General features: G+C 38.8%; 1 protein-coding gene across 13 annotated transcripts in view; it reads left to right on the top strand.

Annotated features, from left to right (window-relative positions):
- TENM3 (teneurin transmembrane protein 3) overlaps positions 1-18,025 on the top strand; it is a 1,030,160-nt gene that overhangs the window by 268,735 nt on the left and 743,400 nt on the right. For all 13 annotated transcript variants that reach the window (XM_075860221.1, XM_075860218.1, XM_075860216.1 and 10 more), the window contains exon 3: positions 10,124-10,421. In XM_075860221.1, coding sequence (XP_075716336.1) covers positions 10,190-10,421 — 232 coding nt within the window. In that variant the 5' untranslated portion in view covers positions 10,124-10,189. The remainder of the gene's footprint in view (positions 1-10,123; positions 10,422-18,025) is intronic.

Here is an 18,025-nt window from a genome sequence, read left to right as displayed (position 1 = left end):
TTTTCCATCGTCGCATTCCAAGAGCTATAACTTTTCTATAATGTTTGTTAACTTTTTTTTGGGTGGTAATAGAAAAAAAAACAGCAATTTTGCCACACTTTTTTGCATCCTAAAATTACGTTGTTTACTGTGTGGTATAAATAACACAATAACTTTATTTATAACAAATTTATATAGATTTTGTATGTTTTACTACTTTTACACAGTAAGATCTTTTTTTTTTAAATTATTTGGTTTTGTGTCTCCATATTTGAAGAGCAATAACTTTTTTTTTTCCACCGATGCAGCTGTATGAGGCCTTTTGTTTTGCTGGACGACTTGTAGTTTTTATTGGTACCATCTTGGAGTAAATGCAACTTTTTGATCACTTTTTATGACATTTTTTTTAAGGCAGGATTCATAGAAAACAGCAATTTTTTGCATTGTTTTTTATTTTATTTTTTACGGCGTTCGCCGAGCGGGTTAAATAATGTATTAACTTTATAGTTGGGGTCATTACGGACGCGGGAATACCAAATATGTGTAACTTTTTTACTTTATTTTTGTTTTTTAATAATAAAGCAGTTTGTAAGGGGAAAAAAATGGGTTTTTCTTTTACTTTATTAATCTTTTTTTAAACTTTTTTTTACCAGTCCCACTAGGGAACTTCACTATGCGATCGTACGATCGCTATTATAATACACTGCAATACTTCTGTATTTCAGTGTATTACTGCCTGTCGTGTAAAACGGACAGGCATTTGCTATGCCATGCCTTTGGCATGGCCTAGCAGGTATTAGCTGGGGCAGACCTGGGGGCCTTTATTAGGCCCCGCCGGCTGCCATAGAAGGCACCAACTCCCTGCGATCACACGCAGGGTGCCAGTGGGGTGAGAGAGGGAGTTCCCTCCCTCTCTCCAAAACAATTTAGATGCGGCGCTTGCTATTGAGCGCCGCATCTGAAGGGTTAAACGAGCGAGAGCGATACGGATATCGATCCCACCTGTTCGAGCAGGGATACTCCCAGCCCCCAGATACTAAAGGTAGCGGAGAGCAGTTAGATTTAACGGCTCCCTGCTCTGTTTATTTATTCTGATGCAGCACCGTAAAAAGGCTATTGCATCAGATTAAAGCCCGTTAATGACCGCCGTAAAAACACTATGGGGCGGTCACTAACAAGTTAAAGTATATCTCGTGACAGGTGCATTTTATGAGACCTATTGTTAATTTCAACAAGCCCTTCAGAAGTAGTTGGTTAATTTTACTCCAAAGGGATTTAGATGGAGTCCATCTCCAAAATCAAAGCTGTATGCTGTCATTTGGCTTTTGTGTAGAGGTGACATAAAGCACAAGCTTCAATAATCTCAATGGCTGCTAGACTTCCAAATGGTCTATTCATGCATCTACATTCAGGGGTGGAACGTATGGTTCAAGTTCTTACCCTTTGATCCATAACAACAGAAAAATTGCCTCTAAACCATAGGTTCTATTTGCAACACAATTTTTAAGTGTACATCTTGCACTGATCTTGAATTTCATTACATAATGTGAATTCACATACATGCTGGACTCTTTTCAACACTAACTTCACATTTTTAATCAGTCCCTACTAGATCGCTGTCCGTACCGTGCGTGCTCTGTCTAGGACAGGCTTTACATTAGGCATTGTAGAGAATAAGAAGCAGTGCAGCATTTTGCAATATATTATGCTAGCTTACTGATGCTGTATTTGTCAGCATAGTGTCACCTGAATTAACTCCTTAATGACTTGGCCAATTTGAGTTAACTCCTTAATTGACTTACCACTTTTATAAATTAAAAATTGTTTTGTTTCGCCACATTCTGAGAGCCATAACTTTTTTATTTTTTTGTCGATTGAGCATTATGTGGGCTAATTATTGTCGGAACGAGCTGTAGTTTTTATTGGTATAATTGTTGGGTACATGCAACTTTTTGATCACCTTTTATAGAAAAATTTTGGGGAGCTATGGTGACCAAAAACAACAATTTGGGCATTTTTAAGTTGTTGTTTTTTACGACGGTCACTGATAAGTTTAACCCCTTCCTGCTCCTGGACGTACTATTAGGTCATGGTAAATGCATCGTTTGCGCTCCATGACCTAATAGTACGTCACTGGAGGATCGGCCATTTCGGCCATCCCCCTGACACATACAGGAGCTGTGACAACTGCTGTCTCGTACAGCAGTTGCCACAGCTCCTTCAGCGGGGATTGATCGCGGTTTCGCACTGATTAACTCCTTAGAAGACGCGTTCAATAGCGATCGCAGCTCTTTAGGGGTTAAACCACCACTGACGGCCGGTTACATGATATCGGGCAGCGATGGTGGCTATGGCAACCGGAGGTCTAATAATGGTGTCCGGCTATGCCATCTACGGAAGCCTAGTGGGTCCTGAAAAAATCAGGACCCACTATGCTTGCTGTCAGTGAGTAGCTGACAGCTCTAATACACTGCACAATGCATGTAGTGCAGTGTATTAGAATTGTGATCACGGCCTCCTGCCCTCAAGTCCCCTAGTGAGACAAAGTAAAAAAGTAAAATAAAAGTTGTGTAAAAATAAAAAAAAAGTTTTAATAGTAATGAAAATTAAAAATCCCCCTTTTTCCCTTATCAGTCCTTTATTATTAATAAAAATAAACAAACAAATAAACTATACATAATTGGTATCGCCGCGTCCATAACGGCCTGAATTACAAAAGTATTTCGTTATCTATCCCGCACGGTGAGCGCCACAAAAGAAAAGGCCAAAACTAGGCTGCGTTCAAGGGGTTAAATAAAGTTACATTGTAATAGTTTGGACTTTTTATTATTTTTAACATTTATTTAGGGAAGAACATTGACTAGGTGCGTGAGCCTGCTCCATACTCCCCCCCCCCCCCCCGCAGCAGGACGTACCTGGTGCATCATGGCGTTAAGGTAGCATTTATTTGAATTCTGAGTGCAGGTCAAGATGAGAATTGCCTATAACACATGAAGTCATAACTGAAGAGCAGTAAATCAAGATTTTAAAAGTTGCACTTTATCATATGTATATTGTACTTACAGTGCTGTAAAAAAGTATTTGCCCCTCACCCAATTACTTCTACTTTTGAGAATTAATCACATTTAAATGTTTAAGATCATGCAACGATAGCTGACCATACGCATATGATGTATGTCGGCTGAACCTGTCGATTTTGTCAGGACCGGCAGACCATTTAATGTGTACAATGGCATCGCGACTCTCCTTTTTCTTCATTAGTAGATAAGCCGGTACCACATGAGTCTGGCAGCCGCTTCTTCTCATCTTACTATTGAAAACTCATGCCGTGCATGCATGTGTATGTGGAGGTCGGGAGGAATAGCTGTTGGCGAAACTATCAGTCAGGCTAATTATAATATGCATCCATTTATTGTAGATAAAGATTTATTCAAAACCTACATCACCTATATGAAAATTTTATTGCCCTTCTAAACCTAATAACTGATTGTGCCAACTTGGCAGTAACAACTGCTTAATGTTTGTGATAACTTGCGATGAGTCTTTTACATTGCTGTGGAGGAATTTTGGTCCACTCTTCTTTGCAGAATTATTTTATTTGGATACATTTGGAGATTGTTTTTTTTTTTTTTATAATGAACTACCCATTTAAGATCTTGCAAGAGAATCTCAATTGAATACAGGTCAGGACTTTGACTCTGCCTTTTAAAAAACTTAATTTCTGGGTTTTTTAGCCATTCAGAGGTGGACTTTCTTGTGTGCTTTAGATCATTCTTCTGCTGCACAAACTGTGCTTAATCTTTATGTCACAAACTGACGGCCAGACATTCTCCTTCAGGATTTTCTGATAGAGAGCAGAATTAATTGTTCCATGATTGACAAGTCGTCTAGGTCTTACAGAAGCAAAGCAGCCCAGGACCATCACACTACCACCAACACCATGTTTGAGTGTTGTTATGATGTTCTTATGGTGAAATGCAGGGTTAGTTTTACACCGGATGTAGACTATTCCATAGATTCACTGTTCTCACAGTAAAGAAGGCTTGTCGCCTCTGCGGAGTGAACCTTTTTTTCTCCAGACGGAGGGAGTGCCCCCTTATTTTATGAGGGGGTTTTACATGGAACAGGATTTCACCATATTTTTTTGTATGTGCCATTAATATATTTATATAAGTTAATCATGTCCCCCCTTAGTCGTCTTTTTTCAAGGCTAAATAGGTTTAATTCTTTTAATCTTTCCTCATAATTTAGATTCTCCATGCCCCTTATTAGCATCGTTGCTCTTCTTTGTATTTTTTCCAAATCCAGGGCATCCTTTCTATGAACTGGAGCCAGAACTGAACTGCATATTGTAGATGAGGCCACACTAATGCTTTGTAAAGTGGTAATATTACAGCCCTGTCCCGCGAGTCCATGCCTCTTTTAATACACGACAATATCTTGCTGGCCTTTGAAGCAGCTGATTGACATTGCATGCTGTTATTTAGTTTATGATCTACAAATACACCCAGATCCTTCTCAACAAGTGTCTCCCCCAGTATAGCTCCCCCTAGGACATATGATGCATGAAGGTTGTTCGTACCCAGATGCATAACTTTACATTTATCTACATTAAACTTAATTTTCCAAGATGCCCAAACACTTAGTGTGTTCAAATCAGCTTGCAATTTATGAACATCTTCCATAGACTGAACAATATTGCATAGCTTGGTGTCATCTGCAAAAATAGAAATAGTGCTATTAACCCCACCCTCTATATCATTAATAAATAAGTTGAATAATAGTGGTCCCAGCACGGAACCCTGGGGTACACCACTTATAATCGGGGACCATTCAGAGTAGGAATCATTGACCCCAACTCTCTGGATACGGTCCTTGAGCCAATTCTCAATCCAATTACAAACTATACTTTCTAAACCTATAGTCCTTAATTTACCCATTAGATGTCTATGAGGGACAGTGTCAAATGCCTTTGCAAAATCCAAAAGCACTATATCTACAGCGGCCCCTCTGTCTAGGCTTCTGCTCACCTCTTCATAAAAACAAATCAGATTGGTTTAACAACTTCTTTCCTTACTAAAACCGTGCTTTTTGTCACATAATCCTGTATATAGTCCCTCAATAGCCCCTCAAACATTTTCCCCACAATGGATGTTAAGCTTACTGGTCTATAATTACACGGGGAAGACCTAGAGCCGTTTTTGAAAATAGGCACCACATTTGCCCTCCCTTGGCACTATACCAGTCACTAGAAAATCTCTAAATATTCTGAAGAGGGGGACAGAAATAACAAAACTAAGCTCTTTAAGAACTCTAGGGTGTAACCCATCTCGTGACTTGTGTACATTTATTTTATTTAACTTATCTTGGACCAGATCTACATTCAGCCAATTCAGTAGATCAACTGATATACGTGGTATATGTGGTATTGCAAATGTGAGCTGATACTTTGTGTTCTTTTTGTCAGCAGTGGTTTGCACCTTGCAATTTTCTCATGGATGCCATTTTTGCCCAGTGCCTTTCTTATTCTGGAATTGTGTACATTGACATTATCTGAGGCAAGGAAGGCCTGCAGTTCTTTAGATATTCATCTGAATTATTTTGTCACATCCTAAATGTGTCGTCGATGTGCTATTGGTGAGATTTTGTTAGGCCGGCCAACTCTTGGGAAGGTACGCTACTGTTCAAAGTTTTCTCCAATTCTGGATAATGGCTCTCACTATGGTTCGCTGGAGTCCCAGACCCTTACCAATTGCTTTGTAACCCTTTCCAGACTGTTAGATTTCAATTACTTAGTTTCACATCTGTGAGACCTTCTAGCCTGCTTTACATTGCCAGACAAGTTATATTTAAGTGATGTTTAGATTGAACAGGTCTGGCAGTAATTCTGCCTGTGTGCGGCTTGTGAAATTGTAACCAATTGTCAATTGAATTTGGTTAACTGGTTGATTTAGTAGCTAAGGGGGCAATTACTTTATCACATAGGGCCAGGTAGGGCTAAACAGCATTTTTACTTCAATAAATCAAATTTGTGTTTACTTTTGTGTTTAATTTTTGTCTAATATTAAAAGTAGTAGCACTGTATATGTATACCACAAAATTTAGGATTTATTATTGCCAGAATAGATGTCTGGCAATTGAATTTTTTGCTATTGAAAGTCAGGGTTCACCCTGTACAATAATAACTGCAAATGTGCAGAAAACCTTGTTGCCTTGAATTCATTGCTCATTGAGGCATCTTCATTTTATATGTATCCAGCTGACCTGGTAACATTTATATTATATGATATTCATAAACTCACTTGAGCAAGGTACCTGAAGCATATTACATGTTTCCAGCTGCATTTTCTATGGAAAAATGCTTATAATTTGCAATTTATTACTCTAGATACTTCTGTTAAATTTGAAATAGCCCAAATACAGCCATTCTTCCAAAGTGAGTATTCCACACTAAAAAAATCATCTATCAAAGACTTGTTTATAATTAGTGTTCCAAATAAGTTTTTGCATCAGTGCCACACCAGCCAATCTTTAGTTGAAAGGGCATAGGTATAGAGATGGCTATACACGTAAGATAACGTTTGGAAAACAGCTATTTCTCTTGACTGCACCATAAATACACACAATACGCAGCTTAGAATATATGTATTTCAATAAGAGAGGGGAATAAACCTTTGCCAGACACATCTGACAGTGGCTTATCTTCCGCGGGAACAAAATATTGAGGATGTTGAAATCTAACAGACTCGATCCCACCTCCCTGAAATCTGCTGTCAGGGGGGAGTTGGGAGACCTCTATACACAATATAGTGTTGACCAATCAGTAGACCTTTACAGGCTTGGAGGACTTTTATCTAATGTGTTTGGCTGGCGTTAGGCCACTTTAAGCTATGAAACTGAAGCAAATCTTACTGAATTGTAGAAAAACTCTTAGAAGTAAGCAAAACTTAGCAAATCAAGCTCAATTTTCTTTGCATAATTATAGTATACCTCTGCCAAATTACCACCAGCTTTATGGACCAAGACATGTAGCACTTGGCTTCTCTTATTCACCACTTGTAGAGGGTATTTTGTGTTAGTTTTACTATACGACACATTCCATCAGGATTTGTGCATCTTTTCCAATATGTGGAGCAGATGGATAGGTTTCAGCTAAATCTGTGTTTGCATATTTATAAGGATAATTTTTCATAGCGTGGCTATATTCACACATGGTTTTACTTTGTTATTAACATCTCTCACTCAGGCTACAATATTTTGTGGATACCTTCCCCTTTCTTATAATAATCATAAAGGGTTCAATTATCAAAATGGTGTATAATATAAAATGATGTATAATTCCAAATATGTGCCATATCTAGCAATATAGTGTTATCTTTCTGAACTATACAGAGCTATATCTTTCTGACTATTACAGGGGTTTTTTTCTTAAAGAAAATCTGTCACTAGTTTATTAATTTCAGTGTGATTTGTTTTTTTCAAAAATTTTTATTATTTGTAAAGTTATGAAAAATGTTTCTAAATATGCTAATGTGGCTCTAATTGCCAAATAGGAGGTGACTCTTTCTTTTCACTCTGGGCGGTGCAATGTTTTCTGTATCACACTGTCCTATCAGCATACAGCTTCTACCCCTTCCCTGTCCAGCAACACCGCCTGATCATATAGTATACATCTATTCCATTCCTGACTGTGTATTCAACTGGTGATACCTCCGGCTGTCCACAGCTGGAACCACTGTTCTAGGTGATCCACAGCCAGAGATATGGCTGTTTGAAGCGATCCCCCTTCCCTCCAGCCTCAGTCTCTCACACTGTGTGAAGCAGCTTCATGCTGATAGGACAGCGTCAGAGGCTGTCAGTTAGCTCTACCTCAGAAAAATCGCTGCTGTTACCTCCCAATTGTCTAGTATAGCCTCATTTGCATATTTAGAAAAAAGCTCATAACTTTTAAAATAATAAACATTATGGGACACAATTTTCACTAGCATTATCAGTGTGACAGCGCCTATCAGATTAGCTTGGAGATAGGGCATTACTAAACTAGTGACAGAGCCTCTTTAAACCAAGGACACAGTTAAGCAGTTATACCATTATAACATACATATGAAGTCTATTGTAGGAAAATTACCTATTGTTTTTTCTTATTTTCCATGTTGCAGTTTTTACTCTGGCCACGAAGTGTCACAGTAGGCTGACACTTCCTGTTTTGTAGAGATAACTTTTCAGCTTGTGCTGTATACACTGTGGGTAGAGTCAGCAGTTATATAATTAGCAAAGGGCAGACTTACTTTATATAGGCCTTATTACATGGGCCAATGTTTGGGCAAATGATCGTTCATATGAACACACGTTCCCAATCATTGCCCTGTGTAAACAGGACAACGATCAGCCGATGAACGAGCAAACGCTCGTTAATCAGCTGATCTGCTCTTTTATGCAGCATTAAAAATCATAGATGTCGGCAGAAGCACATCTTCCTGTATAAACAGAGATATGCGCTGCTGACATGATGTATGGGGACCAACGATCGGAGTAATGAGCACTTGTCCCCATACATAAACAATTATTGAGCAAATGAGCGCCGATCAACGAGCAGTCCCGTTGATCGGCGTTCGATTTCACGGCCCATATCGGGCCGTGTAATAGAACCTTAAGGTAACACTTCTATTATAAAGCTCTAGGCAGATAGCGCAGGATCCCACCATTACAATCAGTGATTGGGACAGCTCCCTCTTCTTGCACAGTGACTACTGTGCATGACACAGAGCATCCTCACAGCCCTCTCCATTACAATCAGTGATTGGGACAGCTCCCTCTTCCTGCACAGTGACTACTGTGCATGACACAGAGCATGCTCACAGCCCTCTCCATTACAATCAGTGATTGGGACCGCTCCCTCTTCCTGCACAGTGACTACTGTGCATGACACAGAGCATCCTCACAGCCCTCTCCATTACAATCAGTGATTGGGACATCTCCCTCTTCCTGCACCGTGACTACTGTGCATGACACAGAGCATCCTCACAGCCCTCTCCATTACAATCAGTGATTGGGACAGCTCCCTCTTCCTGCACAGTGACTACTGTGCATGACACAGAGCATGCTCACAGCCCTCTCCATTACAATCAGTGATTGGGACCGCTCCCTCTTCCTGCACAGTGACTACTGTGCATGACACAGAGCATGCTCACAGCCCTCTCCATTACAAATCATTTTCTGACTGAATTCTCCTATGTCCAGGGGGCTGCTGTAAAGCAAATGCCTGGGACTGCTGTTACAGCAACTCAGGCAAAATGACTGTGCATATAATCATGTAAATAAAATAAAATTAAATTTGCAATCAAAAAATAAAAACATATTCGGAAAAAAAGCATGTTTCTGTACTTAAGAAAGACACATTTGTAGGTTAAAACCCACTGTATACATCGGTGTCCCCTTTTTCCCTCAACTCAATCTTTTTCAGCATTATTAGGGACACTACAAATAATGACAACTGAAATGAGCACAGGACATAAGCACAGTTTGTAATATATGTTGTGGAGCAGTCTGGATTCCAAGAGCCAATTCCTGGAACGGAGGCAATGTGCTTGCCTATGTCTAGTGTGCCCTTGGATGATATATGCCTAAATATATTCCTGTTTATATATACCTCTGGATGGAAACAAGCAGCACTGTTAATAGCTATGGTCCCAGTGGCAATTTCTTGGGGACTATTGCTGCAATGCATATATTACATTCAGTGAGTACATCCCCAGCTCATGTAATATAGTGTTATTTATCTGTTTAGTAAAAAAATACCAACACCTCAACATTTTCATATACAAATATGTATGCTAATTGTCAGCATAATACACATTTTCTATCTAAGCGGGACACATATACTGAACATTTTATTTGCCTGACCTTTTCGTATATAAATGTGGCCGCCCTTAATGCTTGCTTATTCCTTTTGTAATGTCCCACAAAACCAGAATCTTCTTTTCATGTCTCAATTGTAAGCACTGCATATCATGTCAGCCTGAAAATAGTGGACAGTCACTTTCTATGAGATACCAAAACATCACAACTGTTTGTATGTGTCAGCCATGGTCATTTGATTTGCTACCGTATTGAGTAACTATTTGCCTTTGTGTCTCCTGTGTAGACAAATCAAGTGTGCAAAACAATTTTCAAGTAAGCTGGACTGTTGTGGGCACAGAATGAACTTAATATGGATGTAAAAGAACGTAGGCCTTATTGTTCCTTGACAAAGAGCCGGCGGGACAAAGAAAGACGTTACACAAATTCTTCGGTGGACAATGATGACTGTAGAGTGCCTACACAAAAATCGTACAGCTCCAGTGAAACCCTGAAAGCTTTTGATCATGATTCTTCACGGCTGCTCTATGGAAACCGGGTGAAAGACCTGGTTCACAGAGAAGCAGATGAATATACCAGACAAGGTACGTTCTTATATGTGTCATGTATATTTATACAGGCTATTAATTTAGCACCTGAGGATCAACCTTGACCATTGCATAAAATAATATCAAATATATTTGGTCTTTTAAATCCTCCTGTCTGCAAAAAGAAGATCTTTCAAACTTTTCTGATGGCACTAGATAATATCTTCTGCAAAGAAATACAATCTACATGACTTACGGTAGGCCAAAAGAGCGCAAATATAACAGTGTAATAGATAAAATAATTCCTTTGAATGCATTATGCTTATCCGGTACAGTATGTGTTATATGGAAGATCAACCTTTCAAAATGTATATCCTCTTTTGTAATGTTTTATTTTATTTTTTATTCGTAATGCATTTAAATCCTATTTTATTGTGGCAGCTTTTTTTGCAGGAAGTGCACTCATATTATTGGCGGTTCAAACACATTAGCCTATTACGGCATGTGAAACTGGTCTTATACTCAAAATTGGCCGATTTTGATTACATGTGTTTCCCTTAAAGAGTCTCCTAGAAATCATTTTATCCTCTGTCTGTCTTTATCTAAAGAGGATGTGTTTTTTTTAGAAAACCAATTTCGAAACTAATAGAGGAGGGTCCCATGTTCAGAGCCCTCATCTATTAGCCAGAGTGGAGAGCATCTCTCGCTCTGGAGGACCCTGCACATCCGTGCATTACACTGACAGACCATTTATTTCAATGTCATCTTTGAATTAGCTTCTCAGTAACTGTAAAACTTTGTTATTGATGGAATGTACTGACAAAAAAATTGTTGGTCTTCACTTTCTGGGAAGCTTACATAAAAAATTACAGCTAATCTTCCAGCCGTCCATTTTGCACATATGGACTCTAACTCCTAAGTTACTGCATATAGTCATTTTTATGTTTTGGGTGCAATTCCTCTTTAAAGAGGCTCTGTCACCACATTATAAGTGCCCTATCTCCTACATAAGGAGATGGGCGCTATAATGTAGGTGACAGTAATGCTTTTTATTTAAAAAAAACAATCTTTTTTCACAACGTTAGGAGCGATTTTGGTTTATGCTAATGAGCTTTCTTAATGCCCAAGTGGGCGTATTTTTACTTTCGACCAAGTGGGCGTTGTACAGAGGAGTGCATGACGCTGACCAATCAGCATCATGCACTCCTCTCCATTCATTTACACTGCACTAGCGATATAGTTATATCGCTATGTGCAGCCTCATACACAAGCCCTAACATTACTACAGTGTCCTGATAATGAATACACATGACCATCCAGCCTGGACGTCATGTGTATTCAGAATCCTGACACTTCTGAATCTTTTCTGTGAGATTTACAGCAACGGATACGAAATCTCGTTTACCTCGTAATAAAAATACGCCCACTTGGGCATTAAGAAAGCTCATTAGCATAAACTTAAATCGCTCCTAACTTTGTGAAAAAAGATCGTTTTTTAAATAAAAAGCATTACTGTCACCTACATTACAGCGCCAATCTCCTTATGTAGGAGATAGGGCACTTATAATGTGGTGACAGGGTCTCTTTAACATTTGTTACCCAAAGGCTGATCTTTGGGCCCTTTCCTTATGAATAGGGTACAGTTTGAATATACACATATATGAATACAATACTTGCACAGATCCCCATGGACATGTTTCACATCTGATGATCTATGTTAACAAAAGATGTCATATTTGACAAAGAACACACACATATATACATATGCAGTATAAAATACTTTGTATGCTTTTCTAACATGCAAAACTCATAATATTTTCAAAAAAGAAGTTCAATTGTACCACAACCACCGCATGGTAATGTGTTTGATGTAACAACAGTATAAGTGCACAAAAATAAAAGGGTATTTTTGGATCAATGCAATTGCTTCATAAAAAAAACATGTGGAGTAGAAGTAATTGGATTGACTGAGATGATTAAGGAAAATGCAATTTTACAAATCTAATCATAGAAATGGGCCATACTAAGGGTCCTTTTACACCAGCCAATTTTGGCAGTACAAATGAGCGCTGATTAACGAAACAACTCGTGGATCAGTGCTTGTTTGCTCTTTTCGCAAAGAGTTACAGACATTAAAAATAGGGGACGAGAGATCGTTACTACGATCATTCGTTCCCAAATATTTCTATCACGATGGCAGAATGTCTCCCTGTTTACATAGGGAGATGTGTTGCTGACAATGATAATATTTTATGCTGCACAAATGATACGATCAGCCGATCAATGAGTGCTTGCTTGTCCATCGGCTGATCATTGCGCTATTTACATAGGGCAATGATCGGGAACAAACGTTCATATGAAATCTTGTTTGCGTGATCATTGGCCCGTGTAAAAGGGTCTCTACTGATACAAGGACTGGTTAAAACACCAGTTCCCAGAAGGATGGAGACAAGCCACAATCTCAGGTCACACAGTTGCAAGATACTGAAGAACAGCCACTCTCGCACCTCAAATTTCTGAGGGGGTTGCTGCTTATTATTATCATTTCACACTAAAAAGGCTTCTATAAGGTGCAAGTCACATGATAATTTGTAGTGCACCCTGCTGGCTTGCAGCATATAGGTCATACCTATGCTGTTAGAACAGGTGGGTTGCCCAGCACCTTCTAGGAGCATCACACAAATAATCAGCATCCTGCACAAATAATACACGAGGTGTTAGTTATTAATTTGGCCAAATGTACAAAAGGTATACAACGTTGGCGGGTGTATAAATTCAATATGTTTTTCATGAATTTTCACTTAAATAGGAAATCAGAAAATCATTTAAAGTGTATCGGTCACCTAGAAAAGATTGGAACCAGTGACATCACAAGTTTGAATTTTGGTCCGGCCTACAAAATTGCTGCTACCATTAATTGTAGGAGACTTCTGCAAATGTAATTTTGTCTCTATGTGCACAACAATTAGGCAGTGGCAAAATACGAATGTAATATTCTACATATATACAGCAACAAAACAGCAATTTGTAACTGTGCAATATTTTCCGTCACTAAATTTATCAGGAAGTCCAGACAAAATAACCTTCGGATATGTCAGAGATACTTGTAAGAAGATCCCATTGTTGTAATATATTTAAAGAGGCTATGTCACCACATTATAAGTGCCCTATCTCCTATATAAGAAGATCGGTGCTATAATGTAGTAGTGACAGTAATGCTTTTTATTTAGAAAAACTATATTTTAAACCACTTTATGATCGATTTTCTGCTTTATGCTAATGAGTTTATTAATGCCCAAGTGGGCGTATTTTACTTTAGACCAAGTGGGCGTTGTACAGAGGAGTATATTACGCTGACCAATCTTACACTTCTCTCCATTCATTTACACTGCACTAGCGATATAGTTATATTGTTATGTGCAGCTACATACACAAACACTAACATTACTGTAGTGTCCTGATAATGAATATACATCACTACCAGCCAGGATGTGATGTTTATTCAGAATCCTGACACTTCTGAATCTTTTCTGTGAGATTCCAGCAAGGCAAGCGTAATCTCGTTTGAAATGACAGGTTACATCGTAATCTCGCGAGATTACGCTTGCCTTGCTGGAATCTCACAGAAAAGATTCAGAAGTGTCAGGATTCTGAATAAACATCACGTCCTGGCTGGTAGTGATGTATATTCATTATCAGGACACTACAGTAATGTTAGTGTTCGTGTATGTAGCTGCACATAACGATATAACTATATCGCTAGTGCAGTATAAATGAATGGAGAGAAGTGTATGACGCTGATTGGTCAGCGACATACACTCCTCTGTACAACGCCCACTTGGTCTAAAGTCAAAACACGGCTACTTGGGCATTAAGAAACTCATTAGAATAACGGATAAAAATCGCTCATAAAGTGGTTTAAAATAGATTGTTTTCTAAATAAAAAGCATTACTGTCACCTACATTATAGCGCCAATCCATTTATATAGGAGATAGGGCACTTATAATGTGGTGACAGAGCCTCTTTAAGCAGTGCTTAATCGGTTTTAGTTCTCTATGTAGGCCTTTCATTCTGGAAATTAATGATGGTCTTCCAACAAAGTACTTATCACTAGTATCTATAAGTTATCAGAAGATCATTCTGAGTGCATTTCCCCTTTAAAAAATATTTTCACCAATATTTTCACCCAATAAGGGCGGGTTCACACATGGCGGAATTTCACTTAAATTCCGCTGCGGACACTCCGCAGCGTTAATCCGCAGCGGAGCCGTTTCTCCATTGACTTTCACTTTAATTTAGCAGTGTTCGTTTACACGATGCGTACAATTCCGCTGCGGAGCATAGGCTGCGGAGCGGAATTTGGTGTCCGCAGCATGCTCTGTCTGTTGCGGAGCAGTGGCGGACTGGTTGCGGACTCATGGCGGAATTTCTCCATTGACTTCAATGGAGAGTCAAAATTCCGCAATGAAGTCCGCAGATCTTATGTGTGCTGCGGAGCGTATTGTTTTTACTACCATGACATTTCTTCATTCTGGCTGGACCTATGTATTTCTAGGTCTACAGCCAGACTGAGGAAGTCAATGGGGCTCCCGTAATGACGGGAGCGTTGCTAGGAGACGTCTGTAAATAGTCACTGTCCAGGGTGCTGAAAGAGTTACGCGATCGGCAGTAACTGTTTCTGCACCCGGGACAGTGACTACCGATCTCAATATACATGTATCTGTAAAAAAACATATAAGTTCATACTTACCGAGAACTCCCTGCGTCTGTCTCCAGTCCGGCCTCCCAGGATGACGTTTCATTCTAAGTGACGGCTGCAGCCAATCACAGGCCAAGCACAGGCTGCAGCGGTCACATGGACTGGAGCGTCATCCAGGGAGGTCGGGCTGGATGCCGAAAGAGGGACGCGTCACCAAGACAACGGGCGGTAAGTATGAATTTCTTTGACTTTCACTAGGGAAAGTGCTGTCCCTTCTCTCTATCCTGCACTGAATAGGGAGAAGGGAAGCACTTTTCCTGCAGTCCGCAGCGGCCAGTCCGCATCAATTTTCTGCACACTTTGTGCAGATCCGCAGCCCGGATTAGGTGCGGCATTGATGCGGACAGTTGCGGAGGAATTCCGCCATGTGTGGTCATGCCCTTAATGTCAAGGTTATACTGACAGTGTACAGTTGTAGCCGGCTGAAGATTGCTAGAAAGGGCATGTTCCAACTTCTCATGGGAAGCAAACCAAAATTCTGTGCACGCTACTCAAAAACAATCATTCATGACAAGTTAACAAAACATTTCTCGAATATTTATGTTCACCCAACCTAGTTTAGGTAGGTGAAAATCTCAGTTATATACATATATTCTTTTTGTGATCAAAAATAAAATAGGATAAAAGTGTAACCTGGAAAATAACAGCTGAAGCAGTCAAGTTTAGAAATTACAGGAATATGAAATAAAAATGTGGCTGAATCAGAGGTTTGGAAGGGTAATGAAAATCATAAAAAGAAAAGCTGATTGATTAAAGACTGAAGATTGGTCTGAATGGAAAATATTTAAGGGTGAAGGCCAAGATTTAAAAAGGGAATTTGGACAGATGTGAACAAACTACAAATGTAATATTACTTTATATTTTGTGGTATAGCTTTTAAGCCATGCGGCCTTGACCAATTCACACCATCATTATTCATCACTATATATCAGTAATATTATGTACCATACATTTTTACAGGATTCCTCTTTAGTCTCATCTAAACCAGAATCTCCAAACACTTCTAACTATGGAGTATAAACACCCTTCTGTGGGTTTACAGAGCAACAATGATCTTTATACTTCAAATTTTCTTCGTTTAGTACATGTATTTAAAATACTTCTTTTTTACATTCGATTTGGGTCCCAAGTAAGGACTATGACCCTATTTGGAAAGGTATCTGGATTAGAGGAGTAACCTTTTCCGTCAATTCTGTCTGGTATAAGGAAAGGACAAGCAATGAGAGATACAAGAAATGGCACCCAACTGTTATATGGCACCCAAAGAAATATATAGTGCTCTTCTGTACCTTTGTATTTTCCCAAATTCGAATGAAGGCACACCAAGGAAAATAAAGCTGGCCATGTTCCTTTTGATGCTGTATTAAGAAGAGATTCTCCCCTCTAAAAGCATTATGGTGCCATACGAAGGCAATATACAATGTCATATGGTGTTTCTACAACTACGTAGTACATGGCTGAGCATCTAACAGCATTCACATGTATGCTTTTTTGCTTCTGAGTAGAGTTAAACAACATAACATACAGTTATGAGAATAAAAGCAAAGCTGCATAATTAAATAGCAGCAAATAAACGATGTATCTATTCCAGTAAGTCCTAACTCAATGCTGACTCCCACCACATGATGGATTGTCTTATTGCTGTCTTAATAAACACGCAATTACTGCACCACTACACATGGCAACCAGTGGAACGAAAAATGGGAGCGCAAGTGCTGTTTATTTATGTACACGTGCCACACATTTCTTATGATTTATTTCACATTATATTTGATATTGTTATGGGAAATGAGAATATTTAGGCAGCAATCACACGTTATTTTCAGCGTAAGGGCACAAATCTGCAAGTGGTAGTAATAATTTATCATTGTATCAGCACAGAATATTGGTCTCATAAATGCAAGGTTTCAAGCAGACTGAATAACAACTTTCAACAACTTCTCCAGTTTTTTTTTTTTTAATGATACTACTTTTGTGCTTTGTACAGGTGAAGACCAAAAATAATTTTTAAATTTTTTTTTTTTTAATTTAGATCTGTAAATTGGCTTGTTATCATAGTATGATATGTTCATCTACCTGGACATATAGGAGTTACAAAGTCTGAGACCACATTGAAAATGTAACAGAATGGGGCAGATTTACTAATGTGATGGCATCTAGACTTTGTTGTAAAATGTGCAAAAATGTGGCGCACTTCTAGCGCATAATGCTGCATCAAGTTTTAAATACTATGCAGATATTTGTGTCTCACTAAACACTTTTCAAAAGTGTCTAGCAATAGAGGTGTGACTTATAAAAAGCAGTAACTTAAAATGTGCTAAAATTTGGCACAAAAATTTACGTAAATTAAGCTAACCAAGACATGGTCTAAGGAAGAGAAAAATGTCTAACATGTCTAGCAAGATGCGCCAATGTGTCATACAGCGTTGGTCACTGGGATAAACTTAGTGCATCTTCTGACAGCCCGTTCTAAGTTTACACTGTCTAAATCTTAGACAACATTTGTAAATGTGCCCCAATGTTTTAGAATCTTAATAATGTTTGAAAAAGTTTAATAAAAAAATATTAAATATTCTGATCTTTTTAGAGGTCACTATTCAAATCTAAGCAAATTTGTGACAATGACCATAGACAAAAGGTCAGATTTTCTTGAATTATAGTCCTGTTCAGACAGCTCTCAGATGGATCTGATCTAGTCATCAGGGGCTTGTTGAAATATATCAACTTACAGTCATTGTTCACTTTTTATTTAGGTTTTTTTAAACGCCCACATTCACATTGCAGCAGAACATTCATACTAAAGGTAGCTACACACTTTAGATAGCTGTCGGATAAACGTGCATGTGTTTTCAAAGGGGAAAGGGGAATAAATGGAACTCAACTCCTGCAGGAACAAAGGAT

Source organism: Rhinoderma darwinii, chromosome 1 (assembly GCF_050947455.1).
Source record: "Rhinoderma darwinii isolate aRhiDar2 chromosome 1, aRhiDar2.hap1, whole genome shotgun sequence".
Taxonomy (NCBI): domain Eukaryota; kingdom Metazoa; phylum Chordata; class Amphibia; order Anura; family Rhinodermatidae; genus Rhinoderma; species Rhinoderma darwinii.
Note: the sequence above shows the minus strand (reverse complement) of the source record. Positions and strands in the feature narration are given on the sequence as shown.